Raw genomic sequence first — 15,256 nt, 5'->3', positions numbered from 1 at the left:
GGGGAAGCTGCAACATGGGAGGAGATACACACCACAGAGCCGCAGCCATGCAGAGGGGTGCCTTTGTGCCCCAGGGATGGGCATTGGCAGCAGCGGGCAGCCTGGCTTCCTGAGCCCCCCAGACAGCTCTGCCACTGTAGTCCTGGTTTTCTGGCTCACCATGTCCCTCTCCAGGCCTTAGCATCGTCTGGTAAGGAGATAGCAAGGATCACCCCCATTTACAGATGCTGAGATGGAGGCTCTGAGACCCAGGAAGCTGCTGAGCTCTTCGGCTAGTTACTGGTTGGACGGGAGATGCCTGGAGCCTAAGGCCCAAACCCAAGTTCTCGCCACCAATATGCTGTGCAGACTGACCCGACAGAGAACTACGGAATCCCACCTAGTACTGGGCACAGTGCTGCACGCTTGTCATCCCAGGGGCTCGGGAGACTGAGGCAGGAGGATCCCAAGTTCAAGGCCAGCCTCAGCAATTTAGCAATTTAGACCCTGTCTCAGAATAAAAGACTAGGAAGCAGCTCTGGGTTCAATTCCAGTACCAAGAAAAAAAATCCCAGCTGGCCCTCTGAACGTGGCTCTAGGTCCCCGCAGGTGTCACCGATGCCTGTGAGCCTCACTTGGGTGGGCAGCCGTGCTGGCCCTGGCAGGGGAGCACCAGGCAGGCCCCTGCCAAGGTCGCCATCCCGCAGGGTCTCACCGTCCTTCCTGCGCATCAGCCTCACTGGCCTGAGTCTCACCCTAGGTGCACAGACCAGGGATCTTAGCCCCAGAACTGCCACCTGGAGAGGTGACAGGCCTGTCCAAGACCAATGCCAGTCCAATAGAACCGTGCTTGAACCCGCCTCCTCTGCCTCCTGCAGGCTTGGCCTCAGCAGAGGGACATGGGCTTGTGCTCCCTCCTGCTGACCATACGTTTGTCCCAGTGGGTGGCATTGGCTGTGGACGGTCCAGCTTTCCCCACTGGGCAGTGGGCTTCTCAAAGCCAGGGTTTATGCCAGTCCCCTCCTCATGCCAGGCCCATGAGGCCCAAGGCAGCCCTGCGTGAATGTTTGACGGACAACTGAATGACGGGCCCTGCCCCGCCAGCTGGGCCCAGTCGCAGTGCCGCCTGGCCTGATGGCATCATCCTGCACAGCCAGGCTCAGTGCCGGGGGCGTCCCTCCTGCCTGTGACTCCGAGCATTTCACCTTCTCTGCCTCGGTTTCTCATTCTTGAAGCAGAACAAGACCCGCAGTGCTCTCGTGAACTGTTAACATGCACGAGGGCTTCCGACAGCCCCGGTCCTAGGCACACGACAGGCCAGCAATCAGGGCAGGCAGAGTTGGATTCGGCCAAGAGCAGCCTGCAGCTCAGAAGCTCTCGACGGGATGTCCAAAGCCAGCCCGCTGCCTGTGGCTTGGGGCAGGCATCAACTGGGGCCGTCAGGGTCTCTACCCAGCCCCACAGGTGATCAAGGACTAACTCAGTCTGTGTCCCAGCCTGGCCTCACCTCCACACGGCCCAGCTCAGGTGCGGTTAAGACAGAGTGACAGGTGTCACTTCATCCACACAAAACCGCTTCAAGGCGGATCAGCTTCCCCATTTTACAGATGGGGAGACTGAGGACCAGGAGTACAAAGCCACCTGTGTAAGATCCCACAGCTAAGAAGTGGCCCAGAAAAGCCCAGACGGACTGAAACTCCCCTGTCCCTTTGCTCAAATCCTGTGTGTCCATTGGGAGTTGAGGGGGGAAAAAATTCAAAGAAAAAGGAAAGAGCCCAGAGCAGGTTTTATTTTTCCTTAGATGAACTCTATACAGAACGTATTCTAGTCAGGAGTTTTCAGCTTTCACCGAAAGCTCAGAAGTTATTGCCGCTGTGCCCGGGGCTGTGAACATGGAGGGGCTTCTAGAAAGCTGCCTGTGTTCAGAGAGCAGGGTGGAGAGCGTGGCCACTCCACAGGAGGCCAGGGCGGGACAGGAGGGAGGGGAAGGAGCATGGCAGGGCAGGATGGCCCGGGCTGCCAGAGGCCACCTCCCTACCGGAAGCAGCGCCCTGGCCGTCTGGGCAGGACCTGTAGAGGGGACAAGAGAGCCAGGCCCACGGGTGCCAGGGGCCCTGGCTGGCCAGCGCCTCAGCCCCGCCGCAGTGCCTGCAGCTGGTGTGCCACCCTCTCCAGCTCTGCCTCGATGGCCGAGAGGCTCTCCAGCTCCTGGTCCTAGGAGAGAAGGTCAGGGTCATTGGGAGCTGGCCTGTGCTGTGGGATCAACGGGACAGTCAGCAGGGCTGGTGGCTGCTGGTTGGCTGCATAGCCTTGGACAGGTGGCTCTGCCGGGGAGTCTCATCTGCACCGTGGGGACGTGGCACCACGCTGGGGCTTGCCTGAGGGCCAGCGGGCAGGCGGGAAGCAGAGGCCCTGGTGCACCCTGCCTGGGTGCAGCCCTGCTCCCTTTGGATGGTCCAGGCAGGCGGAGTCTGTTCTTTCAGGGTACCTGGATCATGAAAGGTCCCTTAAGGGACCCTCCCTTGGCCCAGACCATGGGCGACAGCTCTCAGGGTAGCCAGGCTGGGCGTGGGACTGTCTTTCGCAGCCTCCATACCTGAGGGGGCCGTGGGGACTGCAGCACGGGCTGGACACTGACAGATGCCCATGTCCACCTGCTAAGGCTGGGCCTGTTCCTGACCTCAGGGGGACCCTGAGCTCTGGCTGCCAGGGTGGTTCAGGGGAGCAAGGGACTCTCCTCTGAGCCCTGCTCTGGGCCCATCTCCCAGAAGTGCCAGTCCTCTCGGAGCAGGACACACCAAGAGCACACCCCCACTCAGAGCCTGCTAGGAAGCCACCTTTCTGCCCCTGCCCTGGGGGTGGACTTCCAAGGCCACACCACGGCCCACCTGGGCCCAGTTCATGGGATGCTGACAACTGTTGCCTTGGAAATGGGGACCTAGAGCCCCCCTGACCTTGAGGGGCCCTGGGGGGTGATTTTGTTCTTTTGGGGTGTTATTTTCTGCAGAGCTGGGGTGGAGCCCAGGGCCATTCTGTGTTGGGAAGTGCTTACCCCTGGCCATGCCCAGCCACCCAACCTTTTTTTTATTGTATTTTGAAACTGGCTGTCACTGATCTGCCCAGGCTGGTGTCAAACTTGTGATCCTCCTGCCTCAGTCCACACCCCAGCCTGAGCCACTGGCTTCACAGGCAGCCCATGCGGAGGTTTCTAAGACCCCTGGATGGGGAGGAGGTCCCCACCCCACCTTGACCACAAGACTCAGGGGTCCCCACTGTCCCACCCTGCCCCCTGGCCCCCTCTGCCTGTGGAGACCGGAAGCTGGCAGAGTCTCTGGCACTTCATTATTCTGCCGTTTCTGGGGCTGCTCCTTTGTCCTGGAGGTGGGGCTGCTCCTGGGCCCTCCGCCCAGTCCTGGGGACACGGTACCTGCCCCTCCAGCCCCAGCTCCCAGGGGTCTTCCTCTCAGACTACCAAGACCAGACCCAGGCCCAGAGAGGTCAGGACCAAAAGAAGGGCCCCTACTTTTCTGGGTGGGCTGAGAACAAACTTGGGGAGAGGGCTCTGGTCCCTGGTGGCCCCCAGAGCACTGAGGCTTGAATCAAGTACCACCAGGGTCTCCTGACAGGGAGCCCAGCTCCTGGGCGGCTGTGCACTGACCACCTGCTCAGCATCCCAGTGGCCCGGGGAGGCCCAATTCCAAGCATGGACGCCTCTAGTCGTGAGGCTGAGGTGGGCAGAAAGGGGGTGGGGACGTGAGGCTCAGGGGAGGGCCACCACCTGCCCAGGGCCGAGAGCCAGGGAGAGGCTGGCTCAGGCCTGTGGGCAGAGGCCAGGTCTCCCTCCCGTTCACACAGGCCCCGAGGGCCAGCGGGCTCTACCCTGCCCCTCCGCCATCATGGGAAGAGGGTGCGCCCGGGCCTCCTGGGAGCCAAGACATGGCCGGGGCCTGGACCCCTAGGCCAGTCCTGCCCCCGGTCCCCAAGCTCTCTATCCAAAGCTGCACCTGTCACTCTCTGACCTGCTCAGACTCCCCAGGGCGCCCAGCAGCTCCCAGGCCGGGCTGAAGGCCTCCTGCCAGCTGCGGGCCATTCCCCAGGTGCCCGCTGGGAGCCCAGGCACCCCCAGCCCTGAGAGTCCCTGGCTGCCCACCCCTCTAGGTCTAGATTCCAGGGGTCTGGGTCCCCTGCTGGGGGCAGTGATGTCCGAGTGCAGCTGTCCCCAGGCCTGGCCAGGGCCACTCCCTCCCGTAGCCACCTCTGCTCTGACCTCTGCCCTGCGGTTGGCGCTGCCCTCCTCCTCCTTCTTCTCCTCGGGGTAGCCTCGGGCCTGCAGGGGCAAGCCCGCCTCCACACTGTCCTCCGGGGAGGATGGCCTCCAGCCTCGGCGCAGCTGCAGGCCAGGCCCCCTGGGGCCAAAGGCCCGGGCCCGGAAGGAGAGCTTCATGGAGCGGTCGGGGTCCAGGTCAGGGCCGGGGTCGTCCTCCTCATCCTCCCCGTCCAGCCGCTTCCCTGCCGTCAGCTCCTGGGCCAGCTGGTCCATCTTGCTCCACCGCGGGGCCTCCTCCCACTCCCTGGAGGGCCGCGGCTCCTGCTCCCCGCTCTTCCCGGCCTGGCCTCGGAGGGCCCCTGCCGCGTCCTCCTCGTCCTGCTCCTCCTGCCTGGGCCGCTCTCCCCTGCCCTCGGGGGGCCGGGCCTCCTCAGCCCCCAGCTTTGGGCCTCCATCCACCACCAGAGCCGCAGACCGACCTGGAGCAGGTGACAGAGCAGGAGGTGAGGGCCAGCAGCTCCCCGTCCCACCGCCCAGCAGCCTCTGCGGGCCACGGTCAGGCCACGGGCTTGGCTCTCAGGGTCGTGCCTTTGCACAGTGTCCACGTGGAGGGCAGGGCCACCCCGATGCCCTGCCTGTCAAGACCCCTCAGAGCTCCGGGGTGGGGGGCCAGAGCCAGCTCCTCCCCTAGCCCAGAAGCCTCTGGCCCAGCGGGCCACCCCCGGGGGCTGCCAGGGAGTCAGCTGACCCATCACGGAAGACAACGCTGTCCCCAGATCAGCCTGCTCCCACCTGTCATTCTGTCTCTCTGTTCCCAGAGCCTGGCCACCCACCCTGCAATGCCCCTCTTGCCTCCTGGGCCAGGGGCGTGCTGTGTGGAACAGGGGAGAGGAATAGTGTGGAAGTCAGACAAACTGGGGTTGGAATTTCAACTTTTACTACAAATTAGCTGTGTGACTTTGGGAAAATTACTTAATCACTCTGAGCTCCACTTCCCCATCTGGAAAATGGACCTAATACCTACCTTTCGGGATTGTGATGAAGATGGAACAAGATTAAGGATGAGGTTCCCTCCCACCCCACCCCCCCAGACATGCTGGTTCAGGTCCCCGTCATACATACTCTGGCCTTTCTGTGTCTCCTTGGAGCCGAGGCTCTGTTGGGGTTCAGATGCTGCAGTGGGGCCTTCCTCCTCCGGGGAACCCTTCTCTGCCGCCTCCTCCTCCTCCTCTTCCCCCTCTGTCTGCGACCCTTGTTCTGTGCTCAGGCCCTGGGAGGGGCCCTCACCGTCCGCCACAGCCTGCGGGCCCGAGCGCCTGTGGCCTGCGAGGCTGGCTGGTGGCTGGGTGTTAGGGGCCTCCTCCCCCGGGGCCTGGCTGTCCCCCTGCCCAGGCTCAGGGAAGGCCCAGGGCCTGGCTGTGTCTGGGGCCTCGGGGCTCGGCTCTGCCTCTTGGGCATCTCTTCTCTCTGCAGCACCTTTCGAGGGTGGTTCTTCTGTCACCTCTGCAAAAACAACAGGGCCAAGTTAAGCCCTGAGGACAGCTGTACTGGGGCCTCCCGGAGGCCACCTGCGGTCGTGGTCATCCTGTGTCTTGGCTTCCAGGAAGCTTGGCCTGAGACTAGAGTTAGGGTTCTCCTCCCTTCTGGACTTGATCTGAGTACCTGGATTGTGGTTTTTATTTCTGTCTCTTAAAACAGGATGTAACTTAGAAAAACTAAAAATAAAACCCAAAACAAAAAGCAACAGACCCTGAAATGAAAATTAGGACACTGGCTGAACTGCTGTGTGATCTTGGGCAAACCACTTAACCTCTCTGTGTAAGAGGCGCCATGACTGCATCTCCATTTTCCCCTCCATATGGGGCTCCTCTGTCTCCCGCACCCTGTGAAAGTGCTCAGTTCCTCGGGATTTTCTCAGGGACAAAAAGCCCCCGTCATTGCTAGAATGAGCGCCACTGAGCAAGGTGGCCCCAGGCGGGTTCCACCATTTGAGCTCCGGCAGGTCCCCAGGGCTGGACACGTGCTCACCCCACAGGACACACTGAGCGGCAGACGGGGAGGCGGCCTGACCACTGCTCACACAGGCTGCAGGCCACAAGTTAAGCCCGCTCCCAGCCCCCACACGCCAGCTCAGGGTCCCTTGCGTTGAGCTCTGGGTGCGTGTGCCCACACGGATGCCACGCTATGTCCCTCCGAGGCCAGGGCAGGCCTGCGTGGCGACCCAGACTCGTTCCCGTGAAGCCAAGATGGGGGTCCAAGCCGCACCCAGCGGCGCCAGGTGGACAGTGTGGGCCAGGCTCTGGGCAGCTGGGCTGACCTGCCGGCTCCCTCCCAGCCCCAGATCAGGGCCACTGGGACCCCCGCTCCTAGAACCGGCCTCATCCACGGCCATGAAAGAGCTGCGCCCTGCAGGTGGCCTGTGGCTCCCCAGGTGGGAGGACAGCGACCGCCTGGCACCGGCCGAGCCACGGCAGCCTCAACCCACCCAGTGCTCTGGCTTCCAGAATGAGGACCCGGTTTCCCGCGTCCAGGCCTCTCCTCGCACCCTCCTGAGATTGGCTACTCTAAGGAGCCACCAAATCCCGGGAGGCCAGGGGTGGCCAGCTCTGCGCAGGGGCTACTGGGGGGACCCACCTGCCAGGCCACAGAACTCCCCCCCAGGGCCCCAGCACCTGGATGGACAGTGGGACACCGCGGCCAGGACCCGTGGCTGTGCCGTGGGACCACCGTGTGCAGCCCACCTTGGGGAGGGGAACAGGAGCTGCCGCCCGGGGCCTGCAGGAGGGGCTCCGGCTCTGGGAAGGCCCCGCCCCCGGGAGGCCCCGCCCCGCCCGCCCCTCCCCCTCGGGAGGCCCCGCCCCTCCCGCCCCTCCTCCTCGGGCCAGCCGGCTGGCACTGACCTTGGGGCTTGGCCTCGCCGCTCTGGCTCCCGAGGACCTCCGAGAGCTCCTCCTCGAAGCTGCGGTGCTTCTTGTGCTGCTGCGCCCTCTCCTTGGCCCCTGGGGAGGAGCACGGGGAGGCCCGTTGGGTCCACTCTGTGGGTCCAGGAGGCCGAAGGTACCACTTCCCCGTGTGGAGTGGGCGGGTCATGTTCCAGGCCTGCCCAGTGAGACCTCGAGGGGTCTCAGCCAGGGGTGGCAGGTTGGTCCCCCCGCCCTCGTCTGGGGCCATCGGGCGGCCACACCACCTCCACAGACTCAGATGCTGCTCTGGGAAAGGACAGCGAGCCCTGTCTGGGACCACCAAGGCCCTGAGGGACAGAGGGCTGCAGGGCGGGAGTGAGGGACCCTCAGGATCTGTAGCTCAGGGACCTGGAGCAGGAACAACAGTGACCGCTCCTCTCCTCCGGGTGCTCTCAGCCCAGGCCCCGTGAGAAGCCAGCCCTGCTTGCCCTGAGCCCAGGGTCGGCCGCTGGGGTCCACACCCGTCCTGCCCGTCCCCGCACTGCCCCAGTTGCCGCAGGCGCCCTGACTGTCCCCACATCCGCACCTCACTCTGGGCACTGGCCCCTCTGTGGGGTCAGCTCTGCAGCTGGAGATGGCTTTTGCCCTTATGGGGACATCTGGGACAGCTGTGAGCCAGGGAGCAGTCCTGGGCCCAGAAAGGTGTGAGTCCCAGGGCTCTGGGGCCACTTCCTCACTGGATCACCTATACATGGGGCACCGCCCGGCAGGTGCCAAGACAGGCAGGGCCGCAGGACAGCACAGGGGCCTAGAGGGCGTGGGGGAGTGGGCAGAGGTTGCACCAGGATCGTGCAGCCACAGCATGGGCCCCGTGCCTGGGTGCGGGTATGCAGGACCCCCTGCCCTCTAAGAGCCTCTGGTGACATTATATTTCATGACATAACTTTAGCTAGTCAGTGTTTAATCTCAAGTTTATCGTTGTTAAAATATTTAATTTTTAGTCGGAAACCTGAGCCAGGAACCCATGACACAGCCCAGGTCATTGGGGCCAGAACGTGCCTCCTCCCCGCACCCTCATCTCTGGCGCCTGCCGCCCAGGGGGACAGCCAGAGAAGGGCGCAGGTGAGCTGGGGGGCGGGGTTCTTGCTTCCTCCCCAGATCTGCCCTCTCCATTCTCACACGGCCCGTCTGCTCCAGCAGCCTCAGAGGGGCACCTTCCCGAGCTGGAGCAGCCTTTCTGCCCCCACCAGTGCCACCAGACCCAAGCCCAGGCCTGGGGGGAGCGGGGGAGTGGGGGAGGGCAGGGAGGGAGGGGAGGCCCAGCTCACAGACAGCAGCCCGCGGGTTGGTGCCCAGGATGCCGATGGCCCTGCTCTAGACAAGGGGCCCTTCTCTCAGGAGTCAGCCAGGAGCAGCCCGGCCAGAGCCTGGTCCCGTGTGCTGGGTCAGTGCCGCCTTCCATCAAGACTGAAGGGGCCACCTCTGGGGGTGGCGGGAGCATAATCCTCCAGCCCAGCACTCTGCCAGGTCGCCCTCAGGGACAAGGCACTCGCCACCTCTCAGCCACCCATTCCCAGGAGCTGTGGACTCTTAATGTCTTGGGAAGCCTTCACACTCTGAGAGATGGGGCTTGCTCCAGGGCGAGGCATTGGCCCGCCCACTCACAGGCAGCTGAAGTCTGGCTGATGTCCTGGGGCAGACAAGACCCTGCCTGGCCCCACCACTGCCCCTGCAGAGAAGCTCACGGGGAGGGGCGGGGGGAAGAGCCCTTCTTCCTCTCTCCTTGAGAAGAGCTGGCTTCTCAGTTTTCAGAGGAAAGGAAAAGGAAAGCTCTCTGCATTCTAGTCTTGAAAGCAACCTCCTGAGATGGCTGAACTCCAGAGGCCAGGCGGCATTCGGAGAGCTGTTCCTGTGTACTGTGTGGCCCTGGACAGGCCACTCAACCTCTCTGAACCTTGATCTCTTTAATGCTATCAGTAACAAATTCAACCAGGTGGCAGAGGGGATCCTACCTTGCTGCCCTATGATTGAAAACAAGTAACTGAGTGCCCCAGAGGGCCTTTGCCAACCTTCCTCCCCAATTTTCGGATTCTCAATTGATGGGATTTACCCAGAATTATGTGTAAGGTGACTGGAGCACACCTTGGAGAGCAAGGTCTTGGAGCTCCTTCAGTAAATTCTGGTGCCGCAGGATGGACAGGATCCGCTCATCTGCAGGAAAGGACACAGTCACGGGTGGCTTCCAGAGAACAGTCAGGAGGAGATCAGCGTTCAGCTGAGTGCTAAGGAGTTATTCTGGAAACCCCGACAGGTGGCCAGTCAGATCGCATCCCGAGATGACACTTGGGAGACTGTCCCCACTCCAAGCCGTCCATCACTTTTCTAGCACCTTAGAAAGGTCAGGCAGGGCCCCCACGGACCTCAGCCCAGGGAGGCGGGCCCTGGGGATGCCAGTGTCTCTCTAACCCCTCCTGCTGCAGCCTCTGCCCATCCCGTCCTCTCCTCTGCACCCCAGTGCCTGTCCTCCACTGCCCCCCTCTGGATGGCCAGCGGGTCTTCTAAAGCCCCCTCCCCAGATGCTCACAGTGCCACCCAGCAGCTGGCCAAGGCTTGATAGTGGGAAAGATTCTGTCCTCCTCGGGCCCCGCGGCACCCTTCAGCCACCACAGACCCGCACGCTGACCGCCAGGGGCCAGACGCTATTCTGACCCTGGGAAAGCACCCAGAACCTCCCCCCACAGGGAGCTCACAGTCCGGACCTGCTGTTCCTGTCCTGGTTTCATCTGCCCAGGAGTCGAGTGACCAATCTGTCCCCTCTGCTAGCCCACAGGCTCTAGGAGCGTAAGGCTGTGACCCCTTCCTCGCCCACCCCTCACGCCCCAGCGCAGTACTGGCCAAGGCAGGTCCTCACTGGGTGACACGTTGCACCCCAGCCACTCATGCCTCCCAGCCCAGGAGGTGGCCACTCTCTCCAGGCCAGCCCCTACCTCCTCTGAGAGTCTCCAAACACTCCTGGCTGACGGGCATGGGGCTGGGCTTGGACAGGGTGTCGGAGATGACCTCGACGATGCACTTCATGACCTGGAAGGGGAGCAGAGGTGGGCTGGGGCCAGCTCACAAGGGGCTCGGCGCCCCCCCCCCCCCAGCGAGCACAGAAGAGCAGCTGCTTTTGTGCTCAAGAGTCCACGGAGGCCTGGCTCAGGGCACGACTCTGCCCTGGGCCAACAGTAATAGCCATGCTAACCCTCCTGTGGTGCCTGCCCTGGGCCAGGCCCTCCAGCTGCATGGCCAGGCCAGCACGTGCCCCTCTAGGGTAGATCATGGGGGCTGGCATCTGCTGATTCCAAGGTTGCTTCCCTAGGATGAGGAACTGCTTCTGGGAACTGGAAGAATACCTTTAAAAAGTGCTGCGCTCCTGCAGATGCCGAAGGGCCGGCTTCTCCAGGAAGTCCTCCCAGACTGCCCAGAGGAGAACAAAGACCTACCCTGGTTCTGCCAGGTGTGACTCTCAACGCCCTCAGAGCTGTCACATGGAGGCACTATCAGTCTCATAGTCTGGCTTCACATCTACCCAAGGGGTACAGCTGGATGTGGGGCACAGATCAGCTACATCTGGGTACCCATCCAAGGCCAATAGCAGCCTATACCTGAAAGCAGTGTTCAGCAAGATGCTGGGACAATCTAAGCATCTGATAACTGGACGATCTTTGACGATGGTGCCAACTGTAGTGTGGTATCCCAGCTGTGTGATCTTAGGCAAGTATGCTTAAGAGACTCAGTTGCCTCATCTGGAAAGTAGGAATGAGAATGCCTTCCCCAGGACCCTTCTAGGGTAATGAGGCACAGATGGGAAACAGTCTATAAAATGGGAAGTGCCTCACACACCAGGGTGGAATTCACAGCTTCAGACCTGCTTCAGCAGCCTAGAGCTGGTGGAGAAGCAGGTGTCAGACTGCCTGAGGCAACGCTGGTGGGGAGCGAGGGGGTGGAAGGCTTGTCTATGGGATGCCAAGGCAACCAGCCCAAGGGTGGTGCAGGATGGCATCCTGGCAAGCGTTGTGCAGCGGGTGCAGTCACCACCTCCCAGGGAACACTCAGGTCTCAATCCACTGCTCTTGTGCTCATGAACCTGGGCTGCTGGAACGACACGGTGACCAGAGCGGACCCCCAAACGGGATCTAGCCAGCAGCGCCCAGCAGTCTGGACCCTGACCTTGTACTGGGAATATCAGAGAGCCACCAGTCTGTGAGGGAACTGGGCAGGGGTCCCAGAGGACTGGGGGGTCTAAAAGGGAAGCTGTAGGGAAACAGTGGCCATTTTCTGAGGACCAACCCTGTGCTGGGTACTACACGCCTCACCTCAAGGGAAAGGGGAGAAAGGGGACGCTCAGAAGCTAAGGAATGTTTCCAAGGTTGCACAGCTAAATGAGTAGCCGAGGTTTAAATTCTGGCCCCTGTGCAACTGGAAAAAAAGGAAACATAATTGAGCACCTTGAAGTTGAAATGTTTTTGATGTTTTTGGTTTTATCTGTAGCCTCTGAAGAGAACGGGCCCTGCAAAGTGAACAGTAGACATCTCTCTGATGCTCAAGTGGAGATATGAGCACTGGAGACTGGAAATCCAGCCCTGGCTCGGGTGGGAATGAACTCCAAGCATGCTTCTGGTGCAGAGTGTTTCCTCCTGCCACAGGAACCCCCACTGGTGACCGCCCAAGTCCTTCCCTGGGTGGCCTCCACCATCAGCCCCAGCTGGCAGGGACCAGTTGGCACCATCGCCAAATATTTACCCTGTGGTCCTTGGGGGCACCAGGTACCTATGAAGCGGAGGGGTGCTAGTGAGCTGGGTGGGCAAGGGAGAGAGGGAGAGCAAAGGGGGAGGCCAGAGCCAGGCAGGTGACAGCTGTCCTTGCAGGTCTGTGGACAACCCAACCAAGCCAGGCCACCAGCAGCCCACGGTAGGCCTGTGGATGCAGGTGTCAGGACAACAACTGGGCACCTAGGCCCCATCAGACAGACCCAGGCCCCTTCTGGCCACATGGCCAATCTCATAGAACGCTGGAGAAGTCTCCGCAGCGGGACAGCAGGGAGAGTGAGCGGTCTCTGATATCTTCTTTTACAAGCTGTCCTCAGGTCAGCAGCCGCAGTGCTGGCTCTTGGCTGTATGCCAAACTCACTCCTGCAGCTGCCCAAGAGCTGGCCCGAGGTGTCCACCAAACCTCCTCCCCCATCCCAGGGCATCCCCAACACCCCTCCTTACCTCGGTGTCCCCTTTATTCATAGGGCTGTTGACAGGGAGGGCAGTGACTGGAAAGAAAGAGAGAGCACTGGGGTCACTCCCCCGTGCCCAGGGGAGCACAGTCCTTCCTGACTGAGTTCAGAGGGGGCCACTCACCCAGCACTCCCTGTCAAAACTGTCCCCACCCAAATGAGAGGCCGGGCTGCCCAGGAGGTGGCCCCAGAGGCTGCCCTGAGGGGCCCTGACTCTCCCCGGGGGAAGCTGCTCTGGAGAGGGCGCATGGAGGCAAGTGCTATGGCAACACCAGCAGCAGAGCCGGGGGACCCGGGTGGGACCCAGACGGAGGGGAAGAGCTGGGGAGGGGGCTGTGAGAGGCAGGAGTCCGGCCAGCCGACGCAGAGAGAGGGGGAGCTGAGGAGCGCCGTCCCGCCCCCTCCCCCCAATGACCTTGGCCGGCCAGGCGCGCAGCCCGCGGGGCCCCAGAGCGGGAGCGGCGGCCGGGGGCCATCCTGTGGGGCTGGGAGTCAAGCCCAGGTGTCCCTCGGGCCTGGGCGGAGGCCACGCTGCGGGGCCAGGCGGAGGCGGCGGCGGGAGGCGGAGGCGCTGTCCGTGGTGCTGAAACCTGGCGCGCCGAGGGGACGCGCGGAGCAGCGCGGGGACCGGGGCAGGCGGGGCGCCGGGGCCCCTCGGCCGAGCCGGGGCTCACCTTGCCCGGCGCAGAGCAGGAGCGCCAGGACGGCGGCGCAGCGCATGGCGGCGGCGTGGGCAGGGCCGGGCGGCGGGCGGGGCGCTCGGCGAGCGTCCGTCGGTCTGTCCGCCAGCCTCCGGCACCGGCTGGAGCACTGCAGTAGCAGTAGCTGAGTTGTGTGCGCCGCTTATATACCCGCCACCCCCGGAAATGACGTCATGGGGCCGCCCCCTGCCCCTTTCCCCACCCCCGGGGTCCAGCTCGCTCCACCTCCAACCTCACCCCTCGCGGGCCCCTGGCCTCCGGCGCTGGTGGGTCTGGCTGCGACCCAGAGGTGGCACGGCAGGGCTCAGGTGGCCCTCCACCTGTCCACGGTTCCACCGATTTGCTGTGTGTCCATGAGCAAGTCACTTTGCGAGTCCGAGCCTCGCGTCCCTCCGCTGTGCGCACTGAGGTGACTGCCAGTGCTCCGAGGGCTCCTGCGCTTCCCCCTGCGCAATTGCCTTCTCCCGCGTCCACCCGCTGAGGCACGGTCATCGCCCAGGGTTCCCCAAAACACCAGGAGGTCCCGGAGGCCTCCTTGTGGCGTTCCAGTTTGTGCCTTCGCGTTGATGATTGTGTGTTTCTGGTCTTGAATGAGGGTTACTCGCCATTGCTTTCCCGGTGCCGCGGGCCTCGCGCTCGGGCCCAGTCAGCGGGACTTAGTGATGACAGTCACGTGCGTTGGCTGAAGGCTGAAGTGAGTCTGGGACTCTGCCTGCGCGGCTCCTGGGGGCTCCCTCTCCTGGGCCCGGCCACTGTTGGACACTTTTATGCTGGTGGTGAGGGCGGGGTGGGCTCCGGGTTTTAATGTCAAGCCCACAGCGGAGTCCTGTGTGGCATCCGCTCTGTAGCCAGAGGCCGGCTCTTGGGAGCCCCTTCGTGCCGCGGCCACCAGCTGTGTTCTGGAACCTGGATGTTTGGGGGAAGGTCTGTTTCCTGGTTGATTCCTTCTGCCCTGGGACCCTCGATTCTCTGGCCTATTGCTGCTCTCATCCTGGATGCCAAATTGGGAAACTTGTGCTACCTGAGGCCAGTGTCACCGTGAACCTGGCATCTGGGTAATAATTTGGCACCGATTGCCACCTCCAGAGCCCCTCCTTTTTCCTGCCCCTCCTCTGCTGCTGTTTCCTGCTCCATACCTGTGCCCATTTCCTGTCCCTAAATGAAAAACTGGACTGAAATGACCCCATTCATGCATTTATGAGCTTTGTTGTCTGCCACAATTTTTTTGTGTACTGCAATGTAAGTAATTTTCCAACCTGTATACTCTGTTTCTCACGATGGAGTCCAGCTTGGTGTCACACACTTGATTGATAGCACGTACTAGATACTGTGCTTTTGCTGTTATAAAGAACAATCTCATACACAGACCTCTGCAGCATTTTTAATTATTTCATGAACAAGTAAGAGACCTTCGAGACTGGCAGGCCAGGCGACAGCGTCCAGGAGCCACAGCTGGACAGTGAGAAGCACACTGAGGCACTTTGCAAAATGTCACCTCTGATCAGATTCACATACGGCAGAGGGAACAGTGGTTGCCCAGGCCTGGGGTGTGGGGAGATGGGGAGTTCGTATTCTGTGGGTGCAGAAGATGGCAGGGTCCTGGAGACCGTGGCAGTTGCACAATTATGGGAATGTACTTGACACCACTGAGCTGTGCTCCTCAAAATGATCAAATCATAAATTTATATAAAGTTTAATTTACCATGACAAAAATAATTGCTATTTCTATTGATGCAGGAGGGTCTTCTTGCCCAGGGGGGGGCGGGCAGCAGGGAGCAGGGAGCAGGTGTCCTGGCCTCTCTGTAGGGCAGACACTACCCATCTAACTGCTGCGCCTGGAGCTCTCCTGGGCACCAAGCCCGGGAACAAGGGCACTAGAGCCCCCGCCAGCTGGTCCCCCAGGACTCCAGAGGGATCCTCACATGTGCAGCCCCCAAAATGCTGACACCATGAGAGAGAGACCCAGAGGCAGCCCAGGTGCCTCCCTGGGGAACTGCAGACTCAGAGCTGCCCCCCAAAGCTACTCCGACTCCAGCAGGTGCACCCAGAACCTTGCCCAGCTCCCCTGGTTCTGTCAAAGGTCTGACCCACCTCCCACGGCCAGGATCACCCCTTTTGTACCCAAAGCCTTTTTCCATAT

General features: G+C 61.9%; 1 protein-coding gene across 1 annotated transcript; it reads right to left on the bottom strand.

The window, feature by feature from the left end:
- Positions 1 to 1,746: 1,746 nt before the first annotated feature.
- On the bottom strand, positions 1,747 to 13,248 carry Chga (chromogranin A). Its single transcript, XM_005339145.4, has 8 exons — positions 13,090 to 13,248; positions 12,405 to 12,451; positions 10,137 to 10,230; positions 9,292 to 9,360; positions 7,147 to 7,245; positions 5,369 to 5,749; positions 4,247 to 4,725; positions 1,747 to 2,193 (listed from the first exon to the last, which is right to left on the bottom strand). Exons 1-8 carry the CDS (start codon positions 13,133 to 13,135, stop codon positions 2,110 to 2,112), a joined length of 1,299 nt encoding a protein of 432 aa, XP_005339202.1. The 5' UTR covers positions 13,136 to 13,248; the 3' UTR covers positions 1,747 to 2,109.
- Between the last annotated feature and the right edge of the window lie 2,008 nt (positions 13,249 to 15,256).

Source organism: Ictidomys tridecemlineatus, chromosome 5 (genome assembly GCF_052094955.1).
Source record: "Ictidomys tridecemlineatus isolate mIctTri1 chromosome 5, mIctTri1.hap1, whole genome shotgun sequence".
Taxonomy (NCBI): domain Eukaryota; kingdom Metazoa; phylum Chordata; class Mammalia; order Rodentia; family Sciuridae; genus Ictidomys; species Ictidomys tridecemlineatus.
Note: the sequence above shows the minus strand (reverse complement) of the source record. Positions and strands in the feature narration are given on the sequence as shown.

What these genes read in the sequence shown, in the direction of transcription:
- Chga (XM_005339145.4), bottom strand. Translation starts at nt 13,135, where the DNA reads ATGCGCTGCGCCGCCGTCCTGGCGCTCCTGCTCTGCGCCGGGCAAG. An exon ending in CCTGCTCTGCGCCGGGCAAG is followed by an intron (nt 12,452 to 13,089) that starts GTGAGCCCCGGC and finishes CTTTCTTTCCAG; the next exon opens with TCACTGCCCTCCCTGTCAAC. An exon ending in CCAAGACCTTGCTCTCCAAG is followed by an intron (nt 7,246 to 9,291) that starts GTGTGCTCCAGT and finishes GCTCCTCCCCAG; the next exon opens with GGGCCAAGGAGAGGGCGCAG.